Raw genomic sequence first — 24239 nt, 5'->3', positions numbered from 1 at the left:
TATATTGGAACCAAACCAATGAGATTCTCACTTACTGCGATTTTACAGACATATTGAATGTTACAATACCTCAAACAAATATAAAATAAAATAATCCAAAAAAAAATGTGTTGGTGGGACGTTACAGGCCAGTCAGAATCTGTGGAGATAAATGAGTGAATGATGATTTGGTTTGGGACCTTCAATCTCTGAAACGTTGAAACACCAGCTCTCCATTTTCTTCCACAGATGCTGCCTGACTTGGTGAGTTCTGCCAGCAGTTTGATTTTTTCCTCAAGACTCCAGCATCTGCAGTCTCTTACGCAGACAATTAATTATCCATTATTCCGGGTAAACCAGACCAAGATGCTTCTTTTTTTCTTCTCTTTATCCAATCCTCAATATCCCTCAACATCCTGGGTTCCATACACTTGTTCCCCATGTCTTTCGCTCTATCAGGTGTTGTCAGGTTTGGGGACATATCCTCGCAAGCATCAGCAGCTCTGGGGCAGGAGGGGAGAAGCCGCAACAATGCAGCGAAGAAGTAAGTGCAGAGTTCAACATGGGCTCTTGTTGGTGAAATGCTAGGAATCCTCTCTCCCTCTCCACCAGCTCTCAATCATGCTGCAAGATCGATGTAGCAGGAAGTGATTTCTTGAGTGGTTTCCAGTCCATGAACCTGTTATCCAGCGCATTTAATTCTGCGATGACAATGAGAATTTATTAAAGCTCGCTTCATAGGCCTTTGCTATTTGTGTTTGTTCCTGTTGCAGATTGACTGGGGATCCAGTAGCCGTCACACCTCCAGGACCCGTGCGGCTATCCAGCCACAATTAAAACGTAGCTGCACTCATTATCATATCATATCATATCATATATATACAGCCGGAAACAGGCCTTTTCGGCCCTCCAAGTCCGTGCCGCCCAGTGATCCCCATACATTAACTATCCTACACCCACTAGGGACAATTTTTTTACATTTACCCAGCCAATTAACCTACATACCTGTACGTCTTTGGAGTGTGGGAGGAAACCGAAGATCTCGGAGAAAACCCACGCAGGTCACGGGGAGAACGTACAAACTCCTTACAGTGCAGCACCCGTAGTCAGGATCGAACCTGAGTCTCCGGCGCTGCATTCGCTGTAAAGCAGCAACTCTACCGCTGCGCTACCGTGACGCCCTAATTTAATTAATTTCACTCATTAACTATAAACCTTGGTTGTTACTTCAAGTGTTTATGGGTTGTGAAATACTGGCGATGGGCTCTTTGACTTCACCCACGGTAGTAATTGCCTCATCATACTCTGAAGGGGCTGTTCAGTCAAGTAGACTGCTACAACCTGTATGATCATACCCTCGCTGAGGTCCACACACATTCGCTTCTCCGTGGCCCTCGACAACCTCCAGGAGCCTCGACTTGTCCTTGCCCAGAAACATTGATTGCAACGTTCGAGCCCTTCCTCCCAGTGAGATCATACCCCTCAGAAGCCTCTTGAATGCCCGTTGGATAAATATAGGGAATTCTGAAGGATAGAAGAGGACCTGGAAAATCACAAAGGGAAGAGTTATTTTTCTGAGCCACATGTGAAGGGTCCAATGCCTCTCTCTGAAGCATAATGATGAACCATGCTCATGACTTCTTAAATAATGAATGAATGAATGAATGAATGAATGAATGAATGAATGAATGAATGAATAAGTTTATTGGCCAAGTATGTACATATACAAGGAATGTGCCTTGGTGCTCCGCTCACAAATGACAACACAAACATACAGTTAACAATTTAGAATAAAGCATTACCACATCAAAACAATAAGGATACAACATTGCGGTCTAAACATGTGGGTGAAAACAAACCAGAGCAAAAAAGAGACTACAGATTTTGGTTATTGAGTAGAACTACTAATCGTGGAAAAAAGCTGTTTTTATGTCTGGCTGTGGCTGCTTTGACAGTCTGGAGTCGCCTTCCAGAGGGAAGTGCTTCAAAGAGTTTGTGGCCAGGGTGAGAGGGGTCAGAGATGATCTTGCCCGCTCGCTTCCTGGCCCTTGCAGTGTACAGTTCGTTAATGGGGGGGGAAGGTTGCAGCCAACAACCTTCTCAGCTGATCGAACGATTCGTTGCAGCCATGAAAGCTTTCGATAGGGTAGCTACATTAAAAATATTTCCATTTATGGAAGATCACAACTGGAGGCTGTCACTGATGATCACCATGGAACCAAAGAGGGAATTCTGGAAACTTGATTTGCAATCTTGTCACCAAATTAATAAAACAAGGACATAAAAAAAATACTATAGGCATCCCATTTTACATTCTTAAATTGAAATGCATACATTTCAGGCAGCACAGTGGTGCAGCTGATAGAAGATGGAAACTCCCCTCCCATTCCCACACTGACCTTACCTGACCTGGGCCTCTTCCACTGTCAGAGTGAGGCCACATGCACATTGAAGGAACAGCACCTCAGATTTCATTTGGGCAGCTTACAACCCAGTGGTAGGAATATTGATTTCTCGAACTTCAAGTAACCCTGACTCTCCCTCTCTCCCCTACCCTAGTTCTCCTCCTAGTTTCACTGTCCTCCTGATTCATTTCATTGTTTATATGCCTCATTGTCACCTTCCTATCATCCAACAATGAACCATTGTACATTTTCTTCATCATCGTCTGCTTTGATCTGTTCTTTTCACACCTTCTTTGTACTCTTCCATATCTCGTTTCCCTCTTTCATGACTCATGGTCTGAAGAAGGGTCTCAACCTGAAATGCGATTCTTTCTCTCCTGCCTTTCCCGTCAAATTACTCCACCATTTTGGGTCTATCTTCAGTGTAAACCAGAATCTGCAGTTCCTTCCAACACACATAGCACACGCATCATCTCCTCCACCTGATGGTCTTGTCCTCACCCTTAACCACTTCTCTTTTGACTCATTTCACTTTCTTCAAGTCAAAGGTATAGCCATGGGCCCCAACTATGCCTTTCCATTTGTGAGTTATATTGAACACTCTTTGTTCCAATCATTCCCCAACTCTTTCTCTGCTACACCCTTGACGGCATTAGCATTGCCTCCTGCACCCATTTCATCAAGTTTACTACCCATTTTGTTTAAGATCCATGTTAAATATTGCATCATCTGCCAATATGTTACCGTTCCTTTCCTTATAGATATCCATAAATATGTGACAGTGCTTTTGCTGTTTTCCTTTCCATTCATGCACAAGATATAACCGACACTCGACAAAATCAACATTTAATATCCATCGGAGGTATTACACAAAATGCTGGAGTAACTCAGCATTTCAGGCAGAATCTCTGGAGAGAAGGAATGGGTCGAGACCCTTCTTCAGCTCCATCCCTGGCTTCTCTTGATATGGTGGGACCAGTACACGACCTGAAATAATTCCTATTCCTATTCTTTCTTTTATTCCTATTCTTTTAACACAGGCTTATACAGCACAGAAACAGTCCTTCAGCCCACCTTGTTCATGTTGACCAAGATTTTATTTACGTTAATCGCATTTGCCTGTATTTGGTCCACATCTCTTTAAACCTTTCCTATCCAAGTACCGGCCTAAACGTATTTTTTAATATTGTAATTGCACCAGACATTCCACCTCATCTGGCATCTCTTTCCATATATCCTCCACCTTTTGTGCGAAAATGTTGCCCCTCAGATACCTTTTAAATCTATTCCCTCTCACCTCAAAGCTATGCTCTTGAGTTTTGGGCCTTCCCTACTATCCTTGGGAAAAGATGAAGTGTAGTTGTGACTAACTACCCTATCTCTGCCACTTATTATTTTAGTAACTCTACACAAGGTCACCTCTTTGCTCCCAATTCAGGTTTGTATGAGACGTTCTCACATGCAACAGCCAAAGTGAAGACAATGGGTATGCTGTTTGGCCTACATCAAACATCTTCAATTTACATTATTTCACACCATTTCGATATAGATTAGATGAACTTCTAGACAAAAGTAAAAAAGCAAAGTGTCGGAGTACTTGTACTGGCTGCTCGCTGGTGGCCAGTGCCATCTTCTTCGCTGTCGTGTGCTGGGGTAGCAGGGTGAAGGCCGCAGCCGCCACCAGAATCAACAAGCTCTTCAGGAAGGCTGGCTCCATCCTGGGAGTGGAGTTGAACTCATTGCAGAGCATCTTGGACAATTCAGCTCACTCTCTTGACACACTGGTCGACCTGAGGAACACCTTCAGCAACAGACTGGTGCCACAAGATGCAGCACAGAACGCCACAGGAAATCCTTTTTTCCTGTGGCTATCAAACTGTACAACTCCTCCTCCTTCTGTCGTGGGGTAGACTGACTCCCCTAATCCCCCCACCCCCTCCCCGTCTCCCCAATCTTTGCACATCCCCAATCCTGGACTTTCCACTCGTCACTTTAAATTCATGTTTCATGTATCTTGTTGTGTTTTATGACTGTTGGCAGACCAATTTTCCTCCTGGGATAAATAAAGTTCTATCGTATCCGATCATATCATAGCTCAGCAGGACAGGCAGCATCTGTGGAGAGAAAACGCCAGGTGATGTTTTGGGTCAGAAATGGTCTCTGACCGGTTTCTGGAGAAATACAGCAGGCCAGAGATACTTCCTGACCTGCTGAGTTCCTCCAGCACTTATTCACAAAATGCTGGAGTAACTCAGCAGGTCAGGCAGCATCTCAGGAGAGAAGGAATGGGTGACGTTTCGGGTCGAGACCCTTCTTCAGACTTTGTTTGACTCCTCCAGCGCTTTATTTTTTTACTTATGATTACAACACCTGCAGTTTCTTCTGTCTCCTATGTTATAGACCAGACTTATGTTGTCACTTGGTTAATCAGATATGGCCATAACAGGTTTGCTTTGACTATCACAATTGGGATACTTGTGTGCTCAGCGTCAGCCCTCACAACACTAATTCCATGTGTCTGGGTCCTCTGTCCACAGTTTAAGCCAAGTGAATTACTTTACCCCAGCAAAATGTTTGAACACACAGAGATGTCTCGTCATTTACAGCGTACTCCCATTATAAAGGTGGAATTCAGAGGAGCCATGGTCAGGAATATCAAAGTATACTATGTCATTATACCTATCAAAATTGTATTGAATTACCTCCTGTTATATTTGACATGAAGAATAGATAAGTTTGGTGCATTTAGAGTTTGGGAGCCTCACTTACAGGGTCTCCAAGGGAATGTCTACTTCTCCTGATGAACAAGGTCCTTCACGTCTACAACTTCAGTGTCTCTGAGTGACTCAGTCTAGTCACAACAAAATCTACCAGACTTTCCAATGTCCCTTTCGAAGTGGTTGAGAAAAGAGACACACACAGCCAGGCTCAGCTCAGGGCATTAATCTTTTATATTTGCTTTCTCTCTGTAGGCTGAACAGTCAAATTAAGATAATAGCTCTCCGGAGAAGACCATGAAATCAGCATCCAGAGATATCTTTACACCGCTCACAATGAATGGAAAGTTTCCTCACTAAACTCTTACCTTGGCGAGACAGATAGTAATTTTCCAGAGCTGTCATCCCATAGTCTGAGCTATAAATGTAAGGAAGCAGAATGTGGGGCAATTATAGATGCCAGTTAAACTTTAGATTTTATACTTTAGAGATACAGCTTGGAAACAGACCATTCGGCCCACTGAGTCCACGCTGACTAGCGATCAGTACTAGCACTATCCTGCACACTAGGGCAAATTTATGGAAGCCAATTAATTTATAAACCTGTACATCTTTGGAGTGTGGGAGGAACCAGAGAACCTGGAGAAAACCTATGTGGTTACAGGGAGAACGTACAATCTCCGTACAGACAGCATCCACAATCAAGATCGAACCCAGGACTGGCGCTGTAAGGCAGCAACTCTACCGCTGCACCACTGTGCTGTTGCTCTGGATTCTAGTCTCTAGAGAAAGATCACCCTCAATTATCTCTGGTGTTGCAATCCCAAGGGGGAATTTCCATCTCCTCAAAGCCCTACTGGGGAATTTTCATAAAGATGCAATAGATCAAACCAAAATCAATCTTAGCTTTACAAACATCTATTGCAAAAACAAACATTAACCTTTCAAAGGCGTAACTGAAGTCCAATCCAAAGAGCCGACAACATCCCAGGGTGGCCTGAATGTGTCAAATCCCCCCCCCCCCCTTGAGACTGCAAAGGGAAAAAGAAAGCATTAAAATTAAAACACAGATAAGATAAGAAAATGTGCTGGAAAATGATGGTAATGGGAAAATGCAAAAGGTAAATACTGTATACCAATGATAATTTAGTTTAAGCCTTTAGTGAAAATTAGCATGCAATTTGTTCAAACAAATCTCATTAAAATTCAGCGAGTTATATCTGCTCTTCATTTATAATGTTAAAGTTGGTCATTAGACCAATACATTGCATACATTAGACCAATACATAGTCTGAGCTGTAAATGTAAGGAAGCAGAATGTGCAGCAATTATAGATGCCAGTTAAACTTTAGATTTTATACTTCAGAGATACAGCTTGGAAACAGACCCTTCGGCCGACTGAGTCCACGCTGACTAGCGATCACCCAAATACTAGCACTATTACTGATTGTGGATGATCAGCCATGATCACAATGAATGGCGGTGCTGGCCCGAAGGGCTGAATGGCCCCCTCCTGCACCTATTTTCTAAGTTTCTATTATCTGTTCTAAAGCACCTGCAATGTATGCAAGTCTGGAGAAAGCAAAGGAGAATAATTTATCACTTAAATATGTGTATTTATATTTAAATATGTGTATTTATACATATTTAAATTGTTTTTCCAAGTTTGTTCAAAGGTATGTTTAATATTCCAGGTTTTGGATGAGTGCTTGATTTTATTTGCAGTGATAAATCAACCTCTAATAATATCCTGACAAAATGAGACGTGTCAATTAATCATAGGAACAGAATCAGAGACAACAGCTCCATCGATTTTCCCTTCCCCACAGCCTGGGTGCCTGTAACCTGTGTCGACATCACATGATTGATTGAATGTTTTTCTCATTGTACCTGCAAAACTACTGTAATCTAACAGTAGCAAAAGCTAGTGATTCCACAACAAACACTTTCATTAATCCAGGTTTACATCATTGTCATACTTGGAGCAACCATGTAGGTCTAATATCAGGTACTCATGAAATATTTACTTTGTTATTCTTCTTCTAGAATAGTTACGACATTCTCTGTCTTATTTCACCTTGAAAACAATACTTATGTCTGAATCATTTCCCACGATCTTTTAATTTCTAGCAACAATATTTTAAAGTAAAAATAAACACTTGATTGAAGACAGATATATGTATTTAAGCAGTAATGTTAGGCAGGAGTGTGTGTTGTTATATCTGAATATACTGACGGTAGCAATTAAGGTCAGAAGACTAATCAAAAACATAATGACATGTGACTAGAGCATTGACATCAAAGCAACTAGCCACGTGAGACCGGTGTGAAATGACTCATGCTTTCATCCATCTTAAGTTATTGGTCTATCACCTGGCTTAACTGGGAACTAGAGCAGACATCCTACAGGAATATTACCAAAAATCTACTACAAATCCTGCAAATTTATTTGACTTAAGTGCTGAGGTGCATGGATGCAGTTTGATTTTCTATTTAAATTTTTTTTTTTCAAATGAAAACATGAATTTAAAAAGCAAAACTAATATAAATACATTGACCAGTCGTACTTTATTCGTTTCAAACACAGAAGTTATTTCAGAGTTAATGTTTAGAATGGATTAACTCTCCTGTGAAGCGGCACACTAAAGTAAACACGCTGTGGTTAATCATTTCAAAAGTGAGCACATATTATAGCTGATCAAAGTAAGGACAATTGTCGCGTAACTCTCATGATATTTGCAGCCAACTTGTTTCAATGTTCCAAATTTGCTCCCTGGTCTGCCCGGCACACTGCTTGCAGCAGGACCAGAAGAGCAAGCATTTTAACATCCATTCTAATGACATTAGAGAACAAAAGTAACAGGTGGGAATCATTCAGTGCTGTAAGCATGCTTGGTCATTTTATTAGATCATAACTCATCTGTAGCTCACATATTTACCTCCCTCCACCCATAGCGTTCTATGCACTTACCTTATAAACATCAGTGACAGCTTTGAAATATTCAAAGACCCAGAGGCAAGGAGCAGTCAAGGAGCTTGGTGGAACATATGTAGATTTCAAAGACACTTGTTAAAATGTCACCATGACACAGAGTATTTGTTGTTAATCTATAATTACAACATAGTGTGTTTTTAATCGACTTTTTAAATCATAGATTAAACCAACATTTAAACTCAACCACCTCCTCTGGCAGCTCGTTCCATACACCCACCACCCTTAGTGTAAAAAAAGTTACCCCTCGGGTTCCTATAAGATCTTTCCCTCCTCACCTTAAACCTATGTCCTCTGGTTTTCGATTCCCCTAGTTTGGGCAAAATGTCCACTCAAATTGTAGAGGTCACTGAACTTTGCACTTCTAGAGATAGTGGAGATATCTGAAGAAGGGTCTCGACCCGAAACGTCACCCAATCCTTCTCTCCAGAGATGCTGCCTGTCCCACTGAGTTACTCCAGCATTTTGTGTCTATCTTTGAGATATCTGTTGGGTCTTGATCTAAACATCGATTCTTCCATCAGTCCAAAAGGAAAATGGAGACACAAGGATTACTTGAGTGAATTAAATACTCACAAAGTATCATAAATACATACAATACAATAGAACTTTATTTATCCGAGGAGGGAAATTGATCTGCCAAGTCATAAAACACAAAATACATGAAATTAAAGTGACGAGTGGAAAGGATCGGGGATGTGCGAAGATTGGGGAGGGGAGTCAGTCTACCCCACAACAGAAGGGGAAGGAGTTGTAGTTTGATAGCCACAGGGTACAAGGATCTCCTGTGGCATTCTGTTCAGCATCTTGGTGGGAAGCAGTCTGTTGCTGAAGGTACTCCTCAGGTTGACCAGTGTGTCATGGAGGGGGTGAGCTGTATTGTCCAACATGCTCCGCAGTTTGAGGAGCATCCTCCCCTCCAAGACTACCTCCCATGAATCCAACTCCGCCCCCAGTATGGAGCCAGACTTTCTGATAAGTTTGATAATCCTATTGACGTCCGAGGCCTTCGCCCTGCTGCCCCAGCACACAGCAGCGACCATTGTGTGGTTATTGATCATGGCATAATGCTGTTTGAGAATGTAACACAACCGATATTGCCAGAGTTCAAAGCATCAAACAAGAATGCTATGTTTAAATGTTCTCCTTGGTGCACAAGTTTATTCAGAGTTCTCAAAGGAGTTGGGGGTGAGGAAAGGGACACTGCAATTGTCGTTTCCTTAGTAGCACCAGATGTGTTGATGTTTCCAGTGACATTACTCGTGGGAGGTATTAAAATAGTAATTGAATGGCCCTCCACAGCTGCCACGCCAGAAGGCACAGCACAGGAGGCCGTTGATCGAAACCTTTCCTTTTTTGGTTAGCAAGTGCAGAGATGCATGCTTATATAATTAAACAAACCTCCCAGAGGCTTATTGTGGACTGTAGACTCTACAACTCAATTACTTCAGCGCAATTTCCAGGACCCAATTTTTTTTTTTGTCAATGGTGTCTCAGTGACATCTTTAATAGAATGCAATAAAATGGAAAAAGTAAACCCCAGAATAATTGATCATATGACTGCACTTCACCAGTTTAGGATAGTGTAAGAAAATAACTGCAGATGCTGGTACAAATCGAAGGTATTTATTCACAAAGTGCTGGAGTAACTCAGCAGGACAGGCAGCATCTCATGAGAGAAGGAATGGGTGACGTTTCGGGTCGAGACCCTTCTTCAGGAAATAAAATCAGCAAACTCTTGTCATAAATATATCTCAAGAGCCATAAAATAATTGATCTCATCATATACCTTCCACATTGAAGCAAAGTGCCTTGGAATTGCAAGCTTTTGCAGTTTAGACAATCCAAAATGGGTGCTTCAGAACTAACTACCACATTTGTAAATGAAATACAGCCTGAAAGAGCAAAGATAGGAAATACTCCAGCTTCAAACAAAGCAAATAGAAATTATGTATTTGATAAGATCAGTTTGTCTCTTAAAGTGGAATCTCTTGTTTAAAAAAACTGCTGTCTGCACACCAAAATGCCGGGGATGGGTGGCATAGTTCAGCATCATGATGTTGAGCACAAACTCTAATTTTCTGTGGTAACTTTAATTCCTTTCAGCGTTGGTGTTGGTGAGCCTTGACAGCTAGTTTCAGCAGTATTGGTGCATGTTGACATCATGAGGTTAAAGGCAGAGCAATACAAAGAGGCCAGAAATTTCATAAGATCAGAAGTGACAGGAGTAGAATTCGGCCATTCGGCTCATCAAGTCTACCCCATTCTCCTGCCTTCTCCCCATGAACTCTGATTCACAATTTATGGTACGTTTCTTCCTTGCTGAAAGTTATTAAATGTTTGTGTAACAGCAGTATACACAATAAACTTCCTATTATTTTATCAGCAAATTCCCGATTCGGCTAGTCTCACTCATTTTCACATTATCTTCCTTGGAATCTTAATTCCTGTTCACTCCATGTCTTTTCCATAGGACACAATTTATTGCTAACCATATGATTTCCTTGTCAAATGGCACAAGAGGAAAGAGGCACTCTACTCAATCTGGAGCACGGTTTTGCATTCATGAATGACTTTCTCCTCAAATTAACAGGGTGGTAGAGGGGAAAGGCAGGGAGGAATCTCTGCATCAAGTTGACACGGTGGAGCTGGGAGGGCTTTCAGGTAGCTGTGATGGAATTAGAATGTAGATAAGTGTAACAAAAATAGGAAGAAAGCACAAAATTAATAGTACAACACAGATAAAAACATTTAACACAACAGAAAGGCAAAACAAAAAAAATATTCACAATTTGCTTTATTAAACTGTAAAAGGATGCCAGCTTCTGGGGAGAAAAAAAACTAAAATAAAGACTCAAACTATTTGTTTAAATGATAGAGCATTGTTTATTATAAATTACATTCTGCTTTGACAAAACTTGAGATCCATCTATAAAGGTTTCACGCCCACTAACAAAAAAGGACACAAAATGGTTCTAATCCCTCTGCTCACCTGTTATGGTTGTTTTATGAAGATAGAAAGCAGAATGCTGTAAATCATTATACTGAGATTTAGAATACTAACATTTACTAAATGAGAAACAAAACTAATTTTCTTTTGCCTTGGATCTGGTTCTCATCAAATTCCTTTGAATTAAGCTACAGACTTTGGGGAATACTAGATCTGTTCTTAAGCTAATATGAACAGGAGAAAGAAATGAACTAAGCAAGCACTTTTAACATATGGATATCACCGAGCATGAAAGAGACATCTGGATGAAGCAGTTTAGAGTAGTTCGTTGGTTTAGAGTAAGCCTTGTCTTTTTAAATCTTCGTAGGTCTTCTTGTTAACTACATTTCCACTTGAATCTTCATATTCTTCCTGAAGTGCAAAATATTAATTTGCTAATTAAAACAATGCTTTCAGAAAATGTACTACAGATCTCCCCGGCTTACGATGCTTCGACTTACGATACTTCGACCTTATGATGGTGCAAACGGCAGAGACCCCTAGCAAGCCGCAGCTCGCTTCCGCCCACGCGATCAGGTTTATTAAATTCATTTCGACTTACGATATTTTCAGTTTCCGATGGGTTTCTCGGAACAAAACCCCATCGTAAGTTGAGGAGCATTATAGTTTCGGCAATAAACTATTTTTAGACAGGAATAAACATACAACGATATAACCCACACCCCTTCAATGATCATCTGCGGTAAGATTTTGAGGATGAAAGAAAATCAGAAACAGACCAAACAAAACGTGATTTCACTATCTGGCACAAGGTGTTTAGTAACGGGAGGGTTTTAGTACATTAAATGCATCATATAAATAAGTTGGTGTTATTTCTACAAACTCAAAGGGCCAGCTTAACTTGGGAATATTCACACCCAAGTTAAACAGATTTACATTGGTCTTCAGGTCATGAGAAACGTGGGACCAATGCAATACTGTGGAAGTGCCCTCAGAGACGTCTTTTATATGAGACATTAAGGGCCCATCTCCCATTTCAGGCCAGATTAAATATTTCTATGCCAGTACTGCCCTGAAAAAGTAGTTCCTCTTGTCTCCCAGCCAGCATTTAATATTCTAACAACATGGTAAACAGCTGATCGGGTCTGATGAAAGATCATCAACCTGAAATGCCAGTGCTGGTTCCACAAATGTTGCCTGTCCTGCTGAGAATTTCCAACAGTATTTTTTTAATTTCAGTTTCCTCTTGTCTTCTGTTAATAGTTTCCATAATGCAAACAGTTTTAACTGGTCAATCATTTCATTGATATTCACAGCTGTGCAATAATTAGCTGATGTGTTTACAGACAAAACATTAGGAACTTCACTTCAAAAAACATAGTCAGACTAAGCATCGAGGTAATTAAAAGTACCATATTAATGCAAGTATGAAAACTGTTTTAATCTCCAAATTGATAACACTGACAAAGGATTGTTAAAACAGCACAATGCTTAAAGAAGACACCAGTGAATGAGCTGGCACAACATGCAGAGTGTGTTACAATCTCATTTCCTAATAACCTAAGGAAAGTAGTAATGGTATGGCATAATTTCCCTGGAGAACAAGAAAACAACGTTTTTCACTGTGTCTTTGTACACGTGACAATAATAAACCAATACCAACTGAAAATGATTGCAGGAATGCCCAATGGATACAAGATAGTCTGTTGTGTAGAGTTGGCAAAAATGAATGAAGCCACAATGGAACATATTTTCTAGTAAATTAGCAAGTTAGCTTAAAACAATACATGGCATTTAGTTTGGGTAGAAAAAGAAAACAATAACAAAAAAATCCCAAAGTTACATGTGTAAACTGGGTTTTCTCTGGAGTGTAGGGAGGTGGGGGAAGACCTGATATAAGTTTATAAAATTCTGAGAGGCATAGATTGGGTATATAAATCAGTCATTTTCTCATGTTGGCAATGTCAATCCCTGGGGGCACAGCTCCAATTTGAGAAGGAGTGTGTTTAAAGGAGGTGGCAGGGCAACCTTTCTTTAGAAAAATACAGAGTAGTAGGCACTTGGAACATGCTGATAAGGGAAGTTAAAGGGGAGGTGCAGAATCAGACATGATAGTGGTGTTCGAGACGTGTCGATAGGCTCATGAATATCCAGGACATGGAGGATGCGGATCACTTGCATACAAATGGGGGTTGCTTAATTCAGCACAGATAGTGTGGGCCTCAGGGCCTGCTCCTGTTCTTTCCTTTCCATTTTAGAATGCTTAATCCCGTTTACTGCCCTTTAAATCTGGGATTGCAAGCATCGTATACTGTGGGTGAATAGTAATAGACCTCAAGAAGTTGGTGGAACTGGAAGCCATAGTAGATGAAATTTAATCAGAAAGTTGCCAAGTACCATATTTCATTTTTCAAAGGCAGAGTAAGATAGCAAATATAAAGCAAACAGGACTAGGCTCATTTTATCTAAAGAGGGTGGCAACAGCATGGAAGTAATTAAAACCCTTCATAAAAGAGTTGTCACAGGTGGAGTACTGATCCAATTCTGTGCCTCACATTTTAAGACAGACACGAAGGCCTTCAAGGGTGTAGAGTATATTTACCAGAAAGATTCCAAGCATGAGAGAAGAGAGAATGTTGTAAGGGATTTGAAATTTAAAATCATGAGGAATTTTAAATTATCCTAGACAGAATATGTGGATAAGAAACTGAGTTTTGACTCTTCCACAGGGAACAGAGAAAACAGATTAAAGTGGCACATGAAACATATTATGGATACAGTGGTTAGGATCAGGACTGCAATGCAGTAATTGCAGGCACAAACAACCCTATTGTTCAACAAGGGACTGGCAATTACATGAAAGGAAAATACTGGCAAGGTGGGGGAGAGCGGCCAGCCAGATTGCGCTTGGAAAGACCCAACCCAGACTGGAACGATAATAGGCCTCCTGTACAGTGGTAATAAAAACGTTATTGGTTTCACTACAATAACAGGTAGCATTATTTTTCTTTCATTGTTCTCCTTTCACTCTGACACCGGTAAATTCTACAGAAAAATTTGCTGATTAAAATAACTAACTCATAATCTTAGTCATAGAGCCACACAGCACACCCTTCAGCCCAACTTGTCCATGCCAACCCATGCTAGTCCCATCTGCCTGTCTATGGCCAAAACCCCCAAAATATTTCCTATCCATGTACTTGCCCACATCTTTTAAGTGTTGTTATAATACCTGCCTCAATTACCTCCTTTGGCAGCTCGTTCAATAGACCCTGTGTGAAAAAGTTGCCATCAGGTTCCTATTGTATCTTTCCCCTCACGCCTTAAACCCATGTCCTCTGGCTCTTGATTCCCCTACACTGGGTAAATGACTGTGAATTTACCCCATTGTATTCCCCTCGTGATTTTATACAGCCTCCTATGCTCCAAGGGATAAAGTCTCAGCCTGCCATCTCTCCATAGCTCAGGCCATTAAGTCCTGGCAACATCCTCGTAATTCTTCTCTGCATTCTTTCCATCTTAATGTAGCAGGGTGACCAAAATTGAACGCAATACTTCAAATGCAGCCTCACCCACGCCATGTGCAACTTTAATATAACATCCCAACTTCTAGACTTAATACCTTGGCTGATGAAGGCCAATGTACCGAAAGGCTTCTTGACCACCCCATCCACCCGTGACACCAGTCTCAGGGAACTCTGCACGTGTATTCCTGCTCTACACCACTCCCTCGGGCTCTATCAATCAATGATAAGGTCCTACCCTGGTTTGACTTCCCAAGATGCAACACCTCACACTTATCTGTATTAAACTCCATTCGCCATTCCTCAGCTCACTTGCCCAGCTGATCAAGACACTGTTGTAATTTTTGATTATCCTTTCATTGTTTGTACGTCAACTGACTTCAGAGTTCCGGTATTTTCTGTTTTGGGTTCTCTTTGTTACATGTCTGCACTGCTCCACCTTGGACCATATTCAACTAATTCAATAGCAGGTTTCAACCAAATGGTAAGGGTTCATTCACAGTTCAAGTAGCTCATTTACAGCAATTACCTCTGTGTCTGGCTGCCATCTCTCTGCTGCCTTTGAATGCTTGAGCTTTGCCCACACTAATTGGGAAAAAAAAGAAAGTTGTTAATATTATTGTCTAAATTCATCTAAAGTACAAGTTCTCCCGACTAGACAAATCACACAAAATGCCGACCTGTTTTACCAAACCCAAGGCTTGTTTAAGATTAAGAAAAGGACAGACTGGACAGATTACTTCATTCTTGTAAGCAAGTAAAGATGAAGCATGACTTCTGCTAAAATTGACAGGAATATCGAGTCTTCCCATGGCTTCTCTTACCAGCTTTCAAGGTCACACCATCTGTTGTGCATTTTCTAGATCTAGTGTGGAAGCATTTAACTCTTAGCTTAAAAAGTAGACACCAGGAGCAATAGACAATAGACAATAGGTGCAGGAGTAGGCCATTCAGCCCTTCGAGCCAGCACCGCCATTCAATGCGATCATGGCTGATCACTCTCAATCAGTACCCTGTTCCTGCCTTCTCCCCATACCCCCTCACTCCGCTATCCTTAAGAGCTCTATCCAGCTCTCTCTTGAAAGCATCCAACGAACTGGCCTCCACTGCCTTCTGAGGCAGAGAATTCCACACCTTCACCACTCTCTGACTGAAAAAGTTCTTCCTCATCTCCGTTCTAAATGGCCTACCCCTTATTCTTAAACTGTGGCCCCTTGTTCTGGACTCCCCCAACATTGGGAACATGTTTCCTGCCTCTAATGTGTCCAATCCCCTAATTATCTTATATGTTTCAATAAGATCCCCCCTCATCCTTCTAAATTCCAGTGTATACAAGCCCAATCGCTCCAGCCTTTCAACATACGACAGTCCCGCCATTCCGGGAATTAACCTAATGAACCTACGCTGCACGCCCTCCATAGCAAGAATATCCTTCCTCAAATTTGGAGACCAAAACTGCACACAGTACTCCAGGTGCAGTCTCACCAGGAGCAATAGACCTCTTTGCTCCTATACTCAACTCCTCTGATTACGAAGGCCAACATTCCATTGGCTTTCTTCACTGCCTGCTGTATCTGCATGCTTCCTTTCATTGACTGATGCACTAGGACACCCAGATCTCGTTGAACTCCCCCTCCTCCTAACTTGACACCATTCAGATAATAATCTGCCTTTCTATTCTTACTTCCAAAGTGAATAACCTCACACTTATCTACATTAAACTGCATCTGCCATGTATCCGCCCACTCACACAACCTGTCCAAGTCACCCTGCAGCCTTATTGCATCTTCCTCACAATTCACACTACCCCCCAGCTTAGTATCATCTGCAAATTTGCTAATGGTACTTTTAATCCCTTCGTCTAAGTCATTAATGTATATCGTAAATAGCTGGGGTCCCAGCACCGAACCTTGCGGTACCCCACTGGTCACTGCCTGCCATTCCGAAAGGGACCCATTTATCCCCACTCTTTGCTTTCTGTCTGTCAACCAATTTTCTATCCATGTCAGTACCCTACCCCCAATACCATGTGCCCTAATTTTGCCCACTAATCTCCTATGTGGGACCTTGTCAAAGGCTTTCTGAAAGTCGAGGTACACCACATCCACCGACTCTCCCCTGTCAATTTTCCTAGTTACATCCTCAAAAAATTCCAGTAGATTTGTCAAGCATGATTTCCCCTTCGTAAATCCATGCTGACTCGGAATGATCCTGTTACCGCTATCCAAATGCTCAGCAATTTTGTCTTTTATAATTGACTCCAGCATCTTCCCCACCACTGATGTCAGACTAACTGGTCTATAATTACCCGTTTTCTCTCTCCCTCCTTTCTTAAAAAGTGGGATAACATTTGCTATCCTCCAATCCACAGGAACTGATTCTGAATCTATAGAACATTGAAAAATGATCTCCAATGCTTCCACTATTTCTAGAGCCACCTCCTTAAGTACCCTGGGATGCAGATCATCAGGTCCTGGGGATTTATCAGCCTTCAGTCCCATCAGACTACCCAAAACCATTTCCTGCCTAATGTGGATTTCCTTCAGTTCCTCCATCACCCTAGGTTCTCCGGCCCCTAGAACATTTGGGAGATTGTGTGTATCTTCCTCAGTGAAGACAGATCCAAAGTAACGGTTTAACTCGTCTGCCATTTCTTTGTTCCCCATAATAAATTCCTCTGCTTCTGTCTTCAAGGGACCCACATTTGCCTTGACTATTTTTTTCCTCTTCACGTACCTTAAGAGTGGTTAAGGATTTTGTTTATTGAAATAACAGTGTAATGGTCTAGCGAAGTAAGGTACTAGCTAAGCCAGTCATTCATTGTTACTCTAGACACAAATTGTAGAAAAATATGGAATAAAACCTTCAAAGAAAAAAACACTCAATGCTCTTAAGTTAACAATCACCTAGTCATCCTAAAGTTGGAGCTGCAGTAAATGCATAGAATGCAACAGCAGGCAGTCACAGTGGGGACTGTTCAAACTGCCTCACTGCCCAATATCTTAATCAGCAGATACCACCCCACTACCCAGGCCAGGAGTACAGGTCTTTTAAGTTTTTAAATATCATTGATATTAAGAAGTAGTAAAATTGGAATAAAATGTTTAATTTAGTTAATTAAAAATAAAACTTGTAAATATTAAAACAAAATAATTAAGAAAACTTTCCTCTGCTTCCCGAGAGACAAACGTAGAATCCCTATGGAAAACACATTTTTGTACCTTTCACCTGTTCTGAACTACTGCAGAATAGGAAAGCAGCCCTTAGTGTCACGAGTGCAGTAAGTGCTGAGTGATTGGATTCCGTTCAGAACTGCTGCCCACAATTCAGCCAAATATCTCAACTCCAATTTTTAGTTTATTCAGAGGCTACAGATGCTGAGCTTTGTTAGTTTAATCTGCTCACTGCACAACATTGAGCTATCTAGGGATCTCAGAGCCCTAGTGAAATTAACACCTTAAAAAGTGCATTGAGGAGGAAAGTCTTATGACTATACGGCAGTGCATGAAAACAGTTTACAGTAAGAAGGTGTTCCACTTGGGCAATTTAGAAAAACACATTCCAGACTGCTGCTGTTGCAATTTACAATTTGTTGGATTTGGACGTTAACTAGGAGATACAAAGAATACTTGTCTGCCAATGAAAATACGCCATTTACCTTGCAACATTAAACATTTGGACATCAAGAAGTAAATGATCCATACCAAATGAAATAAATTTAGCTGAAAATGTGACTAAATTCTTTGGCAAATATGGAAAGATAGTTGTACTGCTGCATTGATTTACAGGGGGATCTTGGTGTCCAAGTCCAATTCCCTGAAAGTAGCAACACCAGTAGATAGAGTGGCAAAGAAGGCATGTGATATTGCTTGCCTTCATCGATCAGGGTATTGAATATAAGAGTCAGAAAGTTGTGTTGCAGCTTTATAAAACTTTGAGTAGGCCACAAATGGAATAGTTTGCATAGTTCTGGTCAGCCCATTACAGGAAGAATGTGAAGGCTTTGGAGAGGGTGCAGAAGTGGTTTACCAGAATGCTGTCTGGTTTAGAGTGTATTAGGAGAGATTGGGCAAACATGGATTGTTTTCTCTGAAGCTACGAAGGTTGACGGGAAACCTGCCAGATGTATATAAAATTATGAGGCATCGCTGGGGTAGACAACAGAAACTTTTTCCAAGGGTGGAAATGTAAAAGACTAGTGGGCGTAACTTTAAGGTCCGAGAAAGATGTGCTTTTTTAAGATGTGTGAGGCAGGTTTCGTTTACACAGAGAATGGTGGGTGATGCCAGGTGTAGTGATGGAAGTAAATATGTTAATTTAAGCTTCCTTTAGATGTGCACGTGGATATACACGTGGATATGCAGGGAATGTAGGGATTTGAATTAGGTGTGGGCAGAGGAAATTAGTGTAACTTGGCATCATAAGTGATAGAGCAGAATTAGGCCATTCGGCCCATCAAGTCTACTCCGCCATTCAATCATGGCTGATCAATCTCATCCTCCTAACCCCATTCTCCTGCCTTCCCCCCATAACCTCTGATATCCATACTAATCAAGAATCGATCTATCTCTGCCTTAAATATATCCACTGATTTTGCCTCCACAGCCTTCTGAGACAAATAATTCCACAGATTCACCACCCTCTGACTAAAGTCCTGGAAAGGAACAGGCCTTATGGCCCACAATGTTCATCCCGAACACGATACCAAGTTAATCTCCTCTGACTGCATTTGATCCATAGCCCTACATATCTATGCGCCGATCTAAAATCCTCTTAAATGCCACTATGGTATCTGCTTACACCACAACCTCTGACAGTGTGCTCCAGGCACCCTCCACTCTCTTAGTGATAAAGTTTACCGCACATATCTCCTTTAAACTTTTTCCCTTTCACCTTAAAGCCATGCCCTCTATGGTTTGACATTTCCACCATTGGGAAAGAGGTTTTGACAGTCAACCCTATCTATACCTGTCAGGATTTTAGATACTTCTATCCCCTCAACCTCCAAAGCAAACAATCCAAGATTGTCTAATTTCTCTATATAGCTAATACCCTCAAATCCTGGGAGCGGTCCTGTAAACCCCTTCTGCATTTCCTCCAACACCTCAAATCCTTCTTATAAGGGGGTGACCAAAACTGCACACAATCCTCCAAAAGGACTAAACAAAGCTTTTATAAAGTTGCAACATGCTTTATTCCCTTCCTCAAATAATGAAGGTATATGCTTCCTTTACTCCATATACAAATGTTACCACTTTCTGGGAGCTATGGGATTTGACCCCAAAATCCCTCTGAACATCAATGCTGTTAAGAGTCTTACCATTAGCTATATACTTACCCCTTACATTCAACCTCCCAAGTGCAGCACCTCACACTTGCTCGGATTAAACTCCATAATTTCTCCTTTCATATCTGTCGTTGATCTAAATCCACCTGTATTCTTTGACAGCCTTCCTCACTGTCTGTAACATACTAATTTTGGTGTCGTCTGCTAACTTACAAACCAACCCATGGCATTTATCTCCAAGTCATTTATATACATCACAAACAACAGAGGTCCCAGTAGATCCCTGTGGAATACCACTCACCTCCGGCCAGAATTACACCCTGCCAACACTAGCCTGTGTCTTCTATGGGTAAGCCAGTTCCAAATCAAAACCAAGTCACCATGGATTCTGTACATCTTAATCTTCTAGTCAGGCTACCATGAGAGACTTTATCAAATGCTTTACTAAAATCCATGAAAACAACGTCATACCCTGCCCTCATTGATTACTTTCATCAATTTCTCAGAAATTTCAGTTGTTAGTAAGACGTGACCTATTGCATTCAAAGCCATGCTGACAGTCTCTAATTATCCCTTTCTCTTCCAAATGCGAGTAAACCTTATCCCAAAGTATCCTCTCTATAGCCTCCCCACCACTGACATGAGGTTTACCAGCCTATAATATCATGGATTATGTCTGCTTCTCTTTTTAATAACATTGGCCACTCCCCAATCCCCCAAGACCTTGCCTTACCTCTTTACTCTTGCCTCTCTCAACATCCTGGTATAGATCCCATCAAGCCCTGGAAGATTTATCTACCTTAATACCTTTCAAGCTACCTACCACCTCCGTCTTGATTTCACAGTGCCATAACATATTAGTATACCCTGAACTGATGTCACTATCATTTATGTTCTTCTCCTTCATTCATGCAGATGCAAGTGCACCTTTAGTACCTTGCCTAGATCCTCTGACGGCATTCAAAATTTCCTCCTTTATCTTTGAGTGATCCTATCTTCTCCCTAATTACCCTCTCGATTTTAGTAAATCTATAACATTTTTATAATGTGCTTTAAACTACTAAACCAATTGCATGGACCCACTGCCTTTTACCAGCATTTGAAAGTGATCACAAAGCACTTAGTCGCACTGCTACAGGTAATAATCCTTTCACTTTGCCAAAGGCCACAATAAGTCACAATTATGAAATAATTCCCAGTAATTGTTAACAGTACAGAAATTGACTCTGCATGAAATAAAGAGAACTTTTAAATTGACAAGTGTCAATGGCAATAGAAGTACTAACAGATTCAATAAGTTTTAAGCAGCAAGTTTGTAATTAAAGTCAAAAGATTAGTACCACTGCATGAAAGAGGCAACTGTGGACAAATGTAGACAATCAAAAGGGGGAGATTGTAATTAACAATAATAGTTTTTGCAAATGTTTTGACTTAGGAGGATGCACAATGTAATTTTATTCAATTTTGACACAAGTAAAGCAAAGGAGCACTTACAAGATACTGCATCCTCAATTTGGGTAACATTGGCAAAATGTGCCGTGTTGGGGATTCCGAGACACCTCATGCCATGAGCATGACGCCACTCCTAAAAATGGTGAAAAAATACATAGGCATGTGAATAACAGAAATAAACACATGAATATGGGGCATGTTGGTCGGCATGGGAAGTCGGACCGAAGGGCCTGTATGAAGCTACGTCTCCCCCTCGCTCTATGACCATCAGGGACTGGTTCTTTTCTGAATATTTGTTTCTGTGACTTAGTTTTCAATTAAGTTCTAAAAAATGGGCAATACGTTCAATCACTGTCGATTGATCAGACTTGCATACTTTATGCCTTCATTTCCCTCTGAATATTTTCTATCGTGCCTTATATGTGTCAGTAACTCAAAAACGCCCACCAGACAGTCATGACCTTGCACCAAAGATAGTTTGTGATAACACAACTTTACTTGGACAGAACATGCAGTTAATGACCTGGTTGGGTCACTGAAAAAACAAGGCGAACTGCAGTAATAGGCTTTTCTGGGCATGTTTACATCTTGAACACAGTGAACGGTCTCCGATGGAATGTACTTAAAACAGATAGAGCCAGCTTACTTCGACTCTGATTGTCATCAACACTGAGCTAAATGTCACTGGCTTTCAATAGGATCAAAGTCCCAGCAGTAAAACACATGTCATCCCTAAAGAGAAAGGTTTCCTGTTTTCAAACTTTTTAGTCAGTGTAACCAGTGTAAATTTGGGACTGGAGTCACAGGACATAGAAATAGCCCACCTCATATACCTTCAGAATAATATATTACATTAATTTCAACCTCTGGGTAATTAATTTACCAATCTCAAAAACCCTTGGGAAAGAAGTCATTTGTATGCAAGTCAGTCATCGATCACAAAACATTGAAGATGACTCTCTATACGAGTTAACAAGATGTAGCAGAAGAAAATAAACTAAACAAGTAGAAAAGTAACCTTGACAGCTGTGCATTTTTTAAACAATATTAAAAAGTTTACACTCAAGAAAAAAGGTCTTGTTCTTACAGCAAAGTGGCGTTGGAATGCTTTGGGTCCTCTGTAGGTGTAATTTCCACAAATTTCACAGTTGTAATTGATGTTCAAACCATGCAGCTTGTACAACCAGTACGGAATGGGCTGGAAAGGAATTACAAAAAGTGAACTACTATACTTTGAAAAGACAAAAAGCCGAGTGAGATGTGCAAAAATTGATTGATGCTGCCATCTGTTGGTGATTAGTAGCAGTGCTACCTACTGATAGAAATTAAGATATGTGAAGAATAAAAACTAAGATCAATGGAAAGTTACAGAGTTTGTGTTAGTCCCGAGAATCTCAAATTTAGGAAAAACAAAAAACTCTGATGCTGGAAATCTGAGATAAAAAGAAAAAATGTTAGAAACATTTGAAGGTCCTTCAATTCGAAACATTCTCTTTCTCTATTTCCCCAAATGTTGTCTGATATACTTTGTATTTCAAGGATTTTCTTCTTTTTTTATTATAGACTCAAGGTTAGCTCAGTCTGAATAAGAAATTTAGAGGTCATTATCTTGAAATGTCTTGATAACATGGAAACATGAAATCTGCTTTTCTGACCACACTCTCTGATGAGCTAAGTATTTCAAATTGATTTGCAAAATTAACTCCTGGTGTTCCTACCAATATGAATCAGTCCGAAAGTTCCATTCGAAGTACCAAAGGCATCATGAAGCTGTTAAAATTTGGAAAGAGAATTGCTTATAAAGTCATAAGGAATAGGAGTAGAATTAGGCCATTTGGTCCAACAAGTCTAACTTGCCATTCAATCATAGCTGATCTATCTCTCCCTCCTAACCCCATTCTCCTGCCTTCTCCCCATAATCTCTGACACCTGTACTAAGCAAGAATCTTTCAATCCCTGCCTTAAAAATATCCACTGACTTGGGCTCCACAGCCTTCTGCGGCATCGAATTCCACAGATTCATCACCTCTGAAATTCCTCTTCATCTCCTTCCTAAAAAAACGTCCTTTAACTCAGAGGTTATGATCTCTCGTCCTAGACTCTCCCACTAGTGGAAACATCCTCTCCACATCCATTCTATCCAAGCCTTTCACTATTTTGTTCGTTTCAATGAGGTCCCCCTCATTCTTCTAAACTCCAGTGAGTGCAGGCCCAGTGCTGACAAACGCTCATCATAGGTTAACCTACTCATTCCTGAAAACCTCCTCTGGACCCTCTCCTGAGCCAGCACATCCTTCCTCAGCCCAAAATTGCTCACAATATTCCAAATGCATCCTTACCAGTGGCTTATAGAGGCTCAACATTACATCCCTATTTTTGTATATGTCCTCTTGAAATAAATGCTAGCATTGAGTTTGCTTTCTTTACTACTTTCTTTACTGGCTATGTGTGACTTTCAGATAAAGTAAGACTTTAAGAACGAGGTATTCTTGTTAGAAGACCAGTGTTGTATAGTTTGATATGCTGAGAAACAATATCCAGCTATTATCATTGTTTAGTTGAAATACTCAAATTTGCCTTCTGTTACCCGGGAGGTGGTGAAATAACTTCATCATTAAGGTGCCTGCTGTAAAGTGACATGTTTAAACGTTTCCTCTGGGGTTGGAATGGTAAAAGCAAAGCCTACAACACCCCCCCCCCCCCCCCCCCCCCGTGCAGTAGCTAAACTTAATTTTTTTAAATTGATTTGAAAGTCACAAGTCTCAAGTTTTAAAAGTTCAAATTCAAAATTCCCTTTCCAGGAACTGAATTTTCGACAGGAACTAGAATGATCTCAAAGTACTGTGAAGAAGGTATGTAGGAAAGAGCCCAAATCTGGAACTGGGGCAGACTATTTCAACGTGACAGCATCCTTTATTCAAATTAAAGTACGC

General features: G+C 40.8%; 1 protein-coding gene and 1 long non-coding RNA gene across 2 annotated transcripts in view; both read right to left on the bottom strand.

Moving 5' to 3' along the window:
- LOC144606793 (uncharacterized) overlaps positions 1 to 24239 on the bottom strand; it is a 538285-nt gene that overhangs the window by 106107 nt on the left and 407939 nt on the right. The gene's annotated exons all lie outside the window — the stretch shown is intronic.
- Positions 10962 to 24239, bottom strand: part of sf3a3 (splicing factor 3a, subunit 3) — a 32755-nt gene continuing 19477 nt past the window's right edge. The window contains exons 14-17 of the mRNA XM_078423166.1: positions 22394 to 22504; positions 21349 to 21439; positions 15097 to 15152; positions 10962 to 11454 (exon numbers count right to left, since the gene is read on the bottom strand). Of these exons, the coding sequence (XP_078279292.1) occupies positions 11377 to 11454; positions 15097 to 15152; positions 21349 to 21439; positions 22394 to 22504 (336 nt within the window). The 3' untranslated portion in view covers positions 10962 to 11376. The remainder of the gene's footprint in view (positions 11455 to 15096; positions 15153 to 21348; positions 21440 to 22393; positions 22505 to 24239) is intronic.

The sequence above is a fragment of the Rhinoraja longicauda genome, chromosome 27, assembly GCF_053455715.1.
Source record: "Rhinoraja longicauda isolate Sanriku21f chromosome 27, sRhiLon1.1, whole genome shotgun sequence".
Taxonomy (NCBI): Eukaryota; Metazoa; Chordata; class Chondrichthyes; order Rajiformes; family Arhynchobatidae; genus Rhinoraja; species Rhinoraja longicauda.
Note: the sequence above shows the minus strand (reverse complement) of the source record. Positions and strands in the feature narration are given on the sequence as shown.